Source organism: Eufriesea mexicana, unplaced genomic scaffold (assembly GCF_001483705.2).
Source record: "Eufriesea mexicana isolate 0111107269 unplaced genomic scaffold, ASM148370v2 scaffold1992, whole genome shotgun sequence".
In the NCBI taxonomy this organism is placed as follows: domain Eukaryota; kingdom Metazoa; phylum Arthropoda; class Insecta; order Hymenoptera; family Apidae; genus Eufriesea; species Eufriesea mexicana.
In genome coordinates, this window is record NW_016910066.1 from 322706 (window position 1) to 336428 (window position 13723).

At 31.7% G+C, this 13723-nt stretch overlaps 2 protein-coding genes across 4 annotated transcripts in view; one reads left to right on the forward strand and one right to left on the reverse strand.

The window, feature by feature from the left end:
• Rab3GAP1 (RAB3 GTPase activating protein subunit 1) overlaps positions 1-2075 on the reverse strand; it is a 73203-nt gene extending 71128 nt beyond the window's left edge. For 2 of the 3 annotated variants that reach the window (XM_017902750.1, XM_017902749.1), the window contains exons 1-5: positions 1786-2075; positions 1390-1672; positions 960-1096; positions 626-839; positions 143-551 (exon numbers count right to left, since the gene is read on the reverse strand). In XM_017902750.1, coding sequence (XP_017758239.1) covers positions 143-551; positions 626-839; positions 960-1096; positions 1390-1672; positions 1786-1981 — 1239 coding nt within the window. In that variant the 5' untranslated portion in view covers positions 1982-2075. Of the gene's footprint in view, positions 1-142; positions 552-625; positions 840-959; positions 1097-1389; positions 1673-1785 lie in introns of those variants that run through there. The other variant, XM_017902751.1, reaches the window with a different exon arrangement.
• Positions 2076-5308: 3233 nt separating this feature from the next.
• mnd (L-type amino acid transporter minidiscs) overlaps positions 5309-13723 on the forward strand; it is a 91551-nt gene continuing 83136 nt past the window's right edge. The window contains exon 1 of the mRNA XM_017902760.1: positions 5309-5772. Coding sequence (XP_017758249.1) covers positions 5508-5772 — 265 coding nt within the window. The 5' untranslated portion in view covers positions 5309-5507. The remainder of the gene's footprint in view (positions 5773-13723) is intronic.

Sequence of the window (13723 nt, forward strand, 5' to 3'; positions counted from 1 at the left end):
TCTTTTTAATATTTCGTTACACTCATTTTTATCCAATATAGTAGTTCATCGACAGAGATTTTGTAAACGTTTAATTTAAAATACAAAACTTCAAATTTCCATGAACGAATTAAGCTATCGTATTAAAAAGATTATTACTTACAGAATTTTCATCGGCATCAGGGAAAAGAAAATAAAGTATCGATAATAATATTTCTTCTGGTATTGGTCCTTCTACATTTTTATTCTTCTTTGTAGTTGCTTTACTAACAACTGTTGAAATCGTCGGTATCTTAGACTCCGTTAATATGTTAAAAACTGAACTCAACATTTGACCTTCTTGCTCAGCATAAATGACAGCCTCTCCCAACAAGTCTACCATAGTTTTTTGATTGTTGCAAAGATGTAAAAAATCGGTTAGATATTCCCCTAATAAACAGGCTGGCGAAGAAACCATTTTTACTTGCACAGACCATTGCGGAGCAAATTGTGGTTCTAGATCTGTGAATCCTTCGCTATCGACCACAAAATTTTCTGACATTTCAGGCCATGTAGTAAATAAATGGAGCTCGCTGTAATAGTTCGATCAAACGAATTACTACTTACTTTTATTACTTTAATCTAATATCTAATATAAAAATCTTACGCAATTGGATCATATGTTGCTCCAAACGGAAGTTTCCCAAGTTCAGCTACACCCAATGTTTCACCTTGCATAAAATCGAAATCTGGAGGTTCTTGAGTCCACGTGCTATTGGTCCAATCTTTTAACAAATATGAAAACCTTACAGATACCGACACTGGATCGAGTTGTACTCCACAACCTTCTCCAACTTTCTGCTTAAACAAGGCAAGCAGACCTAAGAATAATATTTAAAAATCAATTGACCCATTCTAGGTAAAGAACATGGTTGTAATTGCACAACTGCTTAATTAACATAATTACTTCTATACTTCTGTTTTAAAGGCTGTATTCATACCAGTTAAATACTTGCAGTGCAAAGGTACTTTTTTCAAGTGTACCATGTCAAAATGGGTACAAACTCCCTTTCCGATACAAGTCCCAAAATACATTTTCTGCCATGGTTCTTGTATTTGTACTAATGCGGGTATATCACTGAAAATAAATATATCGTTAAATATATGGAAATTTTACCTAAATACTACGTTACATGCAGACACGAACAAAAATAAATCAGAGTTATTTTTAAAGTTTGGAATATGCACTGATTCGTATCGATAGAAACATCTTTTTGATGCCTTTTAGCTATACTAAAATGATTATTTGAAGAAGTCCACAATATGTCGTAACACTGACAATACGTAAAATTTCATTTTTATATTGAATAATCAAAACAATATATTTGATACGTTAATATGTAATTTTAGACAAACAATTTTTCTTATTACCAATTGGCATTAGTTGTCGCAATCGTAAGAGAACTAAGTAAAATTTTAATTTTAGTTTCATCCATCACAGAATCTTTTTTAGTAGACTGTAAAACAAGGAATTCTCTAATACCATAATAACGAACTATCTCTAAATGATTTCCATCGACTCTAGCAAAATCATTTAACGCATTTAACGCATCCCTATGACATTGCACTTTTTCTTCTTCGCTTTCTTCTAAAGTATTATCTGTGTCATTATCTTCCAATTTCAATTTGAAATATTTTAATGTAAATTCCACACCTGCAATAAGAAAGAAAACATCTGTTCGCATCTTTTACATATATATAGTTACATTAAATATATTTGATTTTAATTTCAACAAAAAAAGAAAAAACAAATATATATGAACAAACCAGCAAAATAAAGTTTTTCCGAATTTTCTTCCCATGGAAAGTTGACAAAGTCTCCAGATTTTAAACAAGGGCCAATTTTTGTATTAGATAATTTCCATTCATGTATAATTTCTTCTAGTCTCGCAATGAACACTTCCCATTCCGAAGCCGTAGTAAAGTCATGGTGATAAAAGTCTTCGATTTCAACGTTGTTCATTCTTTTAAGTACTGTAGAAGCTTGAAAAACGTTATTTACGAACGGAACCACTGGTTTGATGTGAGGTTAAATATTTGACATTTGGTTGTTATCAATTGAGCTGTAGTTCTTTATAAAATGGCATTATAGAGTGCACCACGATGCTTTTCCAAATACCAACAGTGCTAAATGTACCTTGTCTATGGAATCAGCAAAAAATTGTTATTTAGGAAACATGTAATTATAGCTATGAAAATGAAATATATAACGAATAAAAATTTCATAATATTTACAAATGGATAAAATGACAATACAATTACCAAAAAATTAAACCGAGATTGAAGTAATAAATTAAAAATTGTTTATTTCGTTTTTGTGGATGAATTATAGACAAATGAAAATGTCGAAAATAAAATCAACTTATTAAATTATATTTGCTCTAGTTTCGATTTACATTTTTGACATGAAATTTTGACATCGTTAAAATGTAAGTAAAATTATGCAAAGTTTAAGATAAGAGAAATAAATAATTTTAAAACTTAACTATACTTTTATAATATTAATTTTATAATATATATGTATCTCATGTTTAAAAAATGAATTTATATAAATTGTGGTAATGACAATTTTTTTTACTTTAAATTAACAAATAGTAAATTGTATAAACTTATAAATTCGTCTAATTTATGAATCTATGCAATTGTTAAATTATTAAATTTTCTATATAAATTAAAAAATTAAGTATTTGTTTTCAACGCATCAAAGATAAACTCGGTAATAAAATATTGAAACGAAGATACATAGGTATTTAGAACTAGATGTAAACTACCGGTATCACCTAACGTTGTTGCCGTGTTTGTTTCTGATATTATATTTGTATCATTTGTAATTTAATTCAACTGATATATGACATCACGCGACAGCATTAACACAAAAGATAACGTAATTCTAACAGGCGGTGGTAATTCGAACTAGCATTATGCTTATAGTTTATATGTACTTGCTTAAATTAAAATTGACCAGTCAATAATCTAATATTTATTAGAAAATTAATAATATTTCAAGATGAATTTACTTTTCCTTTTTACTTTGAATATTCAAATCTTATATCCTGACTTACATGCTTATATATATATATTGCAATATTTAATAAATTATATTGGAAAGTTGCATTTAGAGTAATATGCATTTCTCTAGGTTCTCATGCGTTTATATTTAACGGAATTTGTATATTTGAAAGAATAGAATAAATTTTAACAAAATCATATTTTTAATACAATTAGTATTAAAACCAATGTGTTTCTCAGTTTCGATTAATCATTTGTTTATTTTTCACTTACCCGTACTTATATATATATAAATTATTATTGCAGCGAACCACTAGATGTCGACAATGGACTAACGATGCATTCTGAAAGTAACTATGTAATTACGAAGAAAGGATTACATCGTGGAAAAAATTCTTCGACAATTTACAATAATATTTAAACTATCATAACTGAATTCCAATTCTATTTTAGGATCATTCAAAAAGTGATATTTACAAAACTACAATATCGTAAAAGCAAATTTAAGGTAAATTAAAATTTCTACCTTGAAAATCTTGGAAAGTTTTAATTCGTACATCATGCTCTAATTTTAATCGATTTGTCATAATATACAATTATTAGAATACTTTTATTTTTTATAAAAACTTGTTCCCAATGTTAGAAAGCAAGAATGAAGTTTTAAAATAAAAATTTGTATTCGATGACTTTGTAGGAAAACATAAATTGCGACCGAGACCTGAAATATGAATTTCATATTTTATTAATGCTAGGAAAAATGAAAGGAAGTGCAGAGTACTGCCGTAACGGACGTGGACACTGGTGTAGACCACAAAATTTGTTTGCGATAAAATATCGCTTCTACTCAAAATATTATAGAAACTAGGAACAATTAAACATAACCAGTTATTAATTAGATTAATTCAAGTTGAATTCTTCGGTAAAAGTTTATCCCTATTTGAAAAACGGAAAAGAAAGAGATATAAATTTTTTGAAAAACAAACATAAACTGTTTTAAATATTCGTAATATCGTAAACATAATTTATTTAGTTGCTATATTTTCTGATAATCATATTTTTGAATAATTATTATTTAAATTAAAGTCGATATTCGTATGAACGTTTATATGTACCAACAGCTTGTACATTTGCAGTTTACTTTTCAAGTAGAGCCGACGCTAATGCAATGTCTCGTTCCGAGGGTTTCAACGTGATACATTACCATACAGTATGGATGGCATTAACGCACCGTGCGGTTGCGTCAAACGAAATTCGTGTACCTTTTTCACTTCTTCGTCGTGATAGCGCGCGGTGTTAACGCAAATGTTGCCAAAGCAAAGTACTAACTTTATGGAAATACCAATCACGATAGAACGCGAGTAATAGTAGTTTTTAAATAGTGCATAATTACTAAAACGTAGTGGCATTAACGCACCGTGCGGTTGCGTCAAACGAAATTCGTGTACCTTTTTCGCTTCTTCGTCGTGATAGCGCGCGGTGTTAACGCAAATGTTGCCAAAGCAAAGAACTAACTTTATGGCAATACCAATCACGATAGAACGCGAGTAATAGTAGTTTTTAAATAGTGCATAATTACTAAAACGTAGACATTGTAATGGAATGTAAATATTCAGATTGCGGAAATATAAATAATATGTACGTGCACGTAAATGATCGCGCGTGAAAAAAATGTGATAACACGTATATACCAATAATATCGCTTATTTTACTACGGACGTCTGCGTTTTCCAGCTGTGCCGTAAATTTAATATTTACAACATAATTATCTAAAATTTTAATTATCTTAAAATTAAAAATAATTGAAAAATATCGATATGTATTATAATTTTCGCACAAATTATTATCCAGTGTTAAAACTATTACTTTACGACGTTAAATAATATCGAGTCGTTAAACAACTTTTTAGAGTAGAAAATATATTGGATAGTAATAGAAATAAATTTGAATAAAGTTATTCGCGTATAGAATAATATAACGCAAATGAAATTAAAATGTTACTATTCGGTTTGAGCGTAAAACAAAGTGTCGTCAAAAATTGAGAGAGATACCAAGAGTGGAAGTAAGAGAAAAAAAGAAAAAAAAAGAAAGTAAGCAACGTTATGCGAATTCCCGCGCTTCTATAAAAATAAATGTCAGCTGATTGGAAGTTGAATGAGAAAGGACGACGATGCATGGAGAAATGTAACGAGCAAGTCCGAGCGTATGAATTGTAGAAATGACGATCGTCGACAGGCGGCGCCACTCTCGCTATTGCAGGCAGGACTGCAGTCGCGCACGTGTATCCGTTGAGTGAACGACGCCACGCGGTCAGAGCCGGTGTGTCGTTTGTGTGCGTGTGTTTCTTCCCTCTTCTTCGTCGTTTTCACACGTGCATCAGGCGTGTGCCGCTCTCGGTATGCTCGCACTGCTCAGTACTTTTTCGGCTGTTAACGAGAAAGTGTCTCACGAAGAGTAGCTTTAAGAGCGGGGAACGCGACACGATGCCGGATAAGGTCGCGCCGGCCGAGAAGCAGGTCTTAGGACCGGTGAAAACGATCAAAGATAATAACGAAGCAGTGAAACTGAAAAAAGAACTCGGCCTATTAGACGGTGTGGCAATTATCGTCGGCATCATCGTCGGCGCCGGAATTTTCGTTTCGCCGAAGGGTGTACTGAAGAATAGCGGCAGCGTTGGCCAGGCTTTGATCGTTTGGATTTTCTCTGGCGTTTTGTCTCTGATCGGTGCATTATGCTACGCGGAACTGGGTAAGTGTTAAACATTCACCAGATGTTTCCAACCACGAATATCAGCAACGTTTAATTTAGAATTTCCATGCGGTCAGTGACGTTGCGCGTGTATCGTGATCTGTGCGGAGTTGTGGGTAAATCACCACGGACGAGTGAATGACATATCGTGAAAAAAGAAATTTCTTTTTTCTTTTTAATGAAAATACGATACGATTTAGTTATATAAAAGAGAAAAGAATTTCAAAAGTGGAAATATCTGTTTTGAATCGTTGCATCAGCGTTCCAATTCGTAATATTAAAATAAATAATATATCTGGATGAAACTATTATTTCGTAAAATTTAATATACGTAATTATCAATAGCGAATCACGCTACATTTATATAGAAATAATCTGATGAAATAGTTACAATGGATATAATAACAATTTATTAATAAATTTACCATCATTTATTACTTGCTCAGAAATATTATTACCTTTCCTTTTTACATAGATTAATTTTTTCTTATAGTCTTATCAAAAAAAAAAAAAAAAGAAAAAAAAAAATAGAAAAAAGTAAAACTTGTAAGCAGCACTAGGTGTCTGTGGACAGACCTTTCGACTCTTGCATCACCTTTTGCTAAAGCCAATCTACTTATTCGAAGGTACTCCTTTTAAACGTTTACAATAAATTCAAAATTAAACTTAAAATAATATAATAATAATTATATTATATATAATATATAATAATAATAATAATATATAATATAAAATAATAATTTATCTTATTATAATGTAACAAAACGATAAAACGATAGAACTTTGTCACATAAAATTTTAATTTATCAATCGCAAATCGATTGCAATGGATTTAAATATAAACTGGTCGTTGCGTTAATTTAAATCTAAATCGTTATTAGCTCCGTTATCTGTAGCGTTTGAAATCGCTTTGCTTTTTACTGTATGAAATAATCGTAGATCTTACAATGATTGGAAATCTTCGATAAATAAAAGTATTTTCATGCAACTTATCACATAAACATACTTTAATTCGATTAGAAAAATGATAAATTATATTTTTTAAGAAAATAATATCTTTGAAAATTATTACACCGAACGTTACACATAACGCAATGTTATTTTAATGCACCGAATATATTATATTACGTACATTTGTACACATTTATCGTACATATGTACCGTATGTTTACCGAATAGGTGATGAAATAGTATTAAAAATGAATAAAGACTGTTATCGACTTAATTTTCATGTTACGTTTCACACATGATAACGATTCCGTTGCTTACCCGTGATTGAACGAACAGTACGCTTTCGTTCGCTTGTCGCGAGTTTCCTATCAATTGTAATTTGGTAAAAATGAAAATAAAGTAAAAACGCGAAACGCGATCGTTGAATATTTCATGAAATACAAATAACATTACAGAATGATAATAGGCAAGATTCAATTGTTTTAAGGAGTCGAGTTTTCGGATTTTATTCGTTTTGTTGTTTATTATAATGTACATTTCAAAATCGTTGGACTTCTTTTTTAAGAGTACAGACTGATTTTGAATTGAAAGAAAAAGATCGATTTTTTTTACATTTTTCTTTGACATAAAAGATAAATAAAGCTAAAACTCGAAACACTTTTTTTCCAAACATCATTTTCCCAACTAATGCAACAAATATCGCAAAAACTAATTTATCTATTTAAATGAATCTTTTTTTAAATTATAGAATATATTGGGTTGGCGACTATGCGATTACGGATTTTAAATAAGCAGGGAAATTCAAAATTTTTGCTTAAATATATAATTTTATTAAATTAGGTATTGTCCATTTTTGTCGATGACCTTTTGCCATCTTTCAGACAGTGTTATAATTCCGTGTTCGTAAAACAACAGATTTTTGCCAACAAAAAGTGAATTAAATGAGATTTTACATCATCGGCGTCGTTAAAATTTTGATCATTTAAGGAGTTCTGCGTGGAACGAAATAAATGGAGATTTGACGGCGCTGAGTTAGAGCTATATGGTAGACGTGAGAACACATCCCAACCATAGTTCCAATGATTTTTGGCGAGTGAACAAAGATGCGGGGTGCTGTGCATTATTATGTTGGAAAACAAGCACACCCCTACGATTTGCCAATTTTGGCCGCTTTTCTTGAACTGCATCGCTCAGTTTGGTGAATTGTTAAGCGTAGACGTATTTTATCGTTTGAATTAACAATTTGGTTTCTCGGTAAAAGTTCAATCTACAGAATTTCTTTATAATCCCAGCAAACTGACAACGTAATCTTTTTTTAGCGAATCTCAGTTTTTGAAGTTTTGGACTGGTTCATCCCGCTTCACCCACGGTCTTTTTCGATTAACGTTGTTACAAACTATATCCACTTTTCGTCATCGGTAATTTGTCGTTTCAGAAATGGATCAATTTCGTTGCGTTTCAGAAGCGAGTCGCAGATGCCAATGCGTTGCGTCAACTGAATTTCCTTAAGCTGATTGGAGTCCCATAAATCGAGTTTCTTAACATCGCCAAGCTGTTTTAATTTGTTTTCTCTTTTTTTTTTTAGCACTTGTATGCGATACATCGAGTTTCTTTGCGATTTAACGCGTTGATCTGACGATTTGAATCGATAATGGCTTTGATAAAGATCTCCTCACTTTTAACTGCCTTTCTTTCAAGACTTCATTTCCATATATGGCACATAATTTCTTGGGCGTTTGCGATGCGTTCTTGCCTTTTCGGAAATGCTACGATAAAATATGTTTGAAATGCGCGTTCTGTTCCTCCGCATTTAAATTGGGATAAAAATAAAACTAAATCGATTCAATTTTCTTACTAATTAAAGGTGCAAATGCAAACAACGAGAAAACAATACGGGTTAGGTACTTTGAACGCGTTGACAAAACGAAAGAATGTATTAAACATCGTCTACCGAGAAAATTCGTAACGATTTAGTTGCCAACTCGATACTTTCCTTAGCAACGATGTAATGTTTAATATTTCGAGTTTTCAAGGTTCGCTAAATTTTAACGTAGTTAACGTAGTTGATAACAAATTTTTGTTCCACTTTCTTAGGAATATATTCAAACTTTTTTATTCGAGATTTATAGTCATGGAGTTAGATTTTCCACCGTGCAAAGATAAATTTTTCAAGACTTGTGCGAAATGCGGCAAGTACATACGTGTTTAATATGCGAATAAAATAAAACATTTCGCAAGTTTTTATACGTTCGAAAAGTACGCAACAAAATGTTGCAAATGGCAGATTGCCAGAATTTTCTTTAATTTAGTATGAAAAAAATTTATTTTAAATGACCTATGTTTAGCTATCAAGACCGAAAGTTTCCCTCAAAGCAGTAGTTCTTAACCCTTTGCACTCGGCGATCTTTTCGTTACAGAAACATAGTAATTCAAAGACTTTTTGCCATAAAGTCGACGATATTTTCAAAAGGGCAAATAAAAAAGTGCAAATTAATTGTAAGACGTAGAATTATTTAACCTCGATATTCCGTGCGTCGTTGGGCAATTTTAAATTCGAGATATTAATTAACAACGATCTTTAGATTTTGATTAAATGGCGAGAGTCGCCTCTCGAGTGCAAAGGGTTAACCCTTTCAAGTCACGGAACGCCTTTGTTCGTAAACAAAATTTACGGTAGACCGAAATTCTTTAGACCATAAATCTAATAACAGGGATAAGCATACGCGTATCTTTTGTTAAAAATTATGTTCGTATTAGAAATTACACGAGGGTAAAAAAAGGAAAGCAATAATTTGTAAAATATTATAATAAGCAATAGCGGAAAGCATCTACATTCTTTCGATGGAGCTTCTCGTGACTTTTCATTGTTTCGCGAAATACTCGCAACGAGCCCTTAACAAGGAACACTACTGTTCCACGGTTAATCGGGTAGGAGCTACTTCCTTAAAGAAAATATGTTCTCGTATACGCGTAAATATAATAGAGGAATTCATTGATCAACGTGTTTACCAATTTTAAATGGTGTGTATTTTTCTGAATTTGAAATTCGGTAAATTACGTTGTGCCAAGAATACATACAAAAAAATGTCGATGAGAAACTGTTTATATCGAAAATGTGTAAATTAAAATTATTTTTAGGTATTAAACGAAAAATGTACGAGTCTTCATTCGTGTCTTTAAATTTACCAGATAATTTCGCGATAAACGGCTTTCAAAGTGCATCCTTTTATATAACGAAACAAATTTGTTTTAAAAAGCATATTCGAATAATTAAATATTTCAGCAGTCAAATCCATCTTTTTCTCGTTTAATTTCTCCAAATAGTGTCGAACAATTGTCTTATTTTCAAAATTTCATAATTAAATTATAACATTTTAAACGTAATGTGCAATTGTATCCATCGATATATCGATAGTCTATCTATCGACACTTGTTCTTATAAGCTTCCACATATGCATATCACGAAATTGTTTATATTTTCTCTGTTGCCGATAGACATATCAATTGCAGAGAAAAATCTTTCTATTACGTTTCTAGAGCTATACAATCATTTTCCTACCATTTCCACTATTACAGTCGAACCTCGATAACTCGAAAACAGAGGTCTTACAAGACATACAATTTTGTTCGTGCTTTCCCCTCCGTCGTGAAAGCCTCTATAAATCGAAATTCATCGGATATTTAAATGTATCCATTTATCCCTATAACTCGAAGTTAGAATTGCCAGATTTCTTTTATCGTCGCTACCTTTACAACTCGAAGTTTGCAAATTATGGTCAGAAGATCTCAGAAACCGATCATTCGGTAGTTTCTTTCATCCATTTACAATCTCACGTGTTTAAATCATCTCGAATAAGACTAAACATTGGACGACACGAATTGGAGCCCTACAAATGTATATAAAATTTTTTACTTCTATATCCTTTTTATTGAAAATTTCGATAAGTCGGAACCTTATCATTTAAAAATTGTAGCTTTTCCCTTAAGGTTTTATTAATATTTCATTTTATTACATCCGCGGTCGTGATACGCATAAGTGAACCCATTTCCAGAAAAGTTGCATATTCAAGTTCTGCTTGGAACGGCATTTAGCTTGGAACTATTAGCAGTTGAGACATTCGCAGAATTCTTTTATTTCTTTTTCTTTTTTATTTTATTAATACATTTATACGCGATAACAGGGCAACGGAATGATTATTAATTGTTTTTATAAGTTAATATTTTTAATAAATTTAATATTTTTTTATTAATAAAAAATCGTATAAAGCGACTACGTATCTACACATATTGTTTTTTTCTTTACTTTGCACTTTTTTTCTGTCCTTCATATACTCGTACGCGCGTACATACGTATTTTATATATTTTAATTCCACATCGCAAAAGCTTTTATTTTTCCTATCACATTTTCTTAATACCGTCTTTACGGATTGTTTCCTTCAAATTTAATTTTTCCGCGATTTTTAACGCGATTTTTCGATCTTTCCTCTATTTCTTTAACGGAACGTCTGTTTTGCAGAATGATAAGCCGTTAACGCGATATTACGAAATAAAGCGTACATCGACTTTCCACATTGGTACTTAATATTCTTGAATTATGCCAAAGAAAATTGGCATTAGTAATATACAACTGGTGAATCATATCGTAAACGCTGGAAACGATTATTAACGTTTAAAGGTCAGTTGGATTGCTTGCGAGTTTTAGAAATCTGTAGATAGTATAGAACGACGCGTAAGAAGTAGCAATTAAGAATCGAATAACGACCAATTCGAGCGATTCGATCAGTGAAATTCTAGTTTTTAACGAACAGAGAAATTGGTCGAATAAGAAGGGGAAAGATCGATCTGCGAGTATCACTGTTAAAACAGAATTGCGTTTTATAACACAGTATATATCGAGCATAAGGGGAGGATATATATAGAAGGATATGCAGAAGAATATAGAGAGAAGGGAAGAATAAGGATAACGTCTTTTTGGAATTTTTATTACAACGTTTAGCGATTTTGATAAAATTGACAAATATCAATCTAGAAACGAAATATCAAAGCTGACATGTATATATATATATTATAAATACTCTACTTACTATAAACAATGGTATCGATATTGGTTTGAAAATGCATAATTTCAGGAAACCGTCGTATAAAACTATGGTATTTTATTGACAAGAAACAATGATACATTTAATACTAATATTAATATCTGCTTTTCTCTATGGTTATTTACCTTTTGAGAAAAATAAAAAATAAAATGCAAATTGCGTTTGGTCGCGTAAATACTGGATAGAAAAATCTTGATCTTCTCGATAAAGGAAATTCGTTTGCTTTCGGACAATGTAATTCGTCGGGCTTTGCCTGAGAAGCTTTGAGAGCATCGTTTCGTGACGATGGTGGAACACGTGCAGTTATTGTTACCAGTTTCCAAGCGTTTTATCAATTGCGGTCGTTCTAATCATGCTTTTGGTTCATTGTTCTAGAGCGTCTTAACGCACAGTGTATCATATACATAGAAATCAAATCGTACAATTACGTTTTTAGCAAAAGGAAATCATTAGATACACGGTATCTCCGATGTAGGTACAGGTAACCCTCCTATAACACGGTAGATACGTTCCTAGAAAATGCCGTGTTGCGCGAAACCGTGTTGTACGAGACCCGGAGCCAGTACAAAAGGGGGGGTTACGTTCCGAAAACTTATTAAAAACAATTTTTTTTTAATTCTACATAAACAACTTAATTTTTATTAAAAATATAAACGTATGTACAACACAAAACAAAACAAAAAAACAAAAATGCTTTCTGAAACACTGTATCTTTAAAGACGGCAAGTCTCACCGCGGTTATAGAAGTACAGTGTTGTACAAAGGTTTTTGCAATTTTCTTATCATGTGGAGCGAAATCGTGTTATTGGATGCCGTGTTGTAGGAGGATTCCCGCAATTTATGAATCGTGTTATAGCGAAACCGTGTTATAGAATACCGTGTTGTAGGAGGGCTAACTGTATATAGTTCTCCTCCGACCATTAAAGGACGAAACTGTGTTATAGAATACCGTGTTGTAGGAGGGCTAACTGTATATAGTTCTCCTCCGACCATTAAAGGAACGAAAAAGATCATCGTAGCGTTTAAAAGTTGCTATTTGTATTTCGAACGAGGAAATTCGATAGAGTATTGAATCTTCTTTAATTCTTACTTATAGAAATTCAATGCGTTTTAATATCTTTTTTTTTCTCTTTTCCTATAAAATTATATATTTTATCGTTACAATTTATTATACATTTCAAATGGTACTTAACAGTACGCGCGAAGCGTTTGTTGAAAAAGTGAGTCGTAAATATTGAAATCAAAATCTATGCAAGGTAATATTATTTATTCGTAAGATTAAAAAATATAAACTTATGTTCGGAATTAATCCACCGTAAGTCACATTTAACAAGTAAGAGTAGCTGGAAGATTATATAGATAAATTTAAAAAGTAATTCCACGATAGTCTTTATAATGTTTATAGTATATAGTGTATACTACTTATCTATTACAAACATGGACTGTCGCCTTGGACGAGACACAAAAAAGTGCACGTACGCTGAAACATGTCGCGATAGATGTATCGACTGGTAGGTTTCGCGCGATGCACCGAAGCGTAAGTAGAATGCAAAATAACGGTCGGAATCACGAAAGTGCGAACGAGAGCTGATATCTAAACTCTGGAACGAAGGAAAATCTTAGACATTGCCAATCTCTTCGTCGTTATAAATAAATAGACGATCTACTTGTACGATGTTATGTAATCCGTTGTACGTACTATTAAAGTAATGGAAAAGTGCAAGGCAAGAATAAAAGTTGTGGAAAAAATTAGCTCGTAATAATAAAAATAAACGAGAAGAAAATACTATTATTCTCGAAATGAAATTGTTGAAAGTCGTTAACGCGTTAATTAGTCGTATCGTGCGTTATTTACTCGCCATTATGTATTACGATATATTAAATATTTGTCTATTTGAAA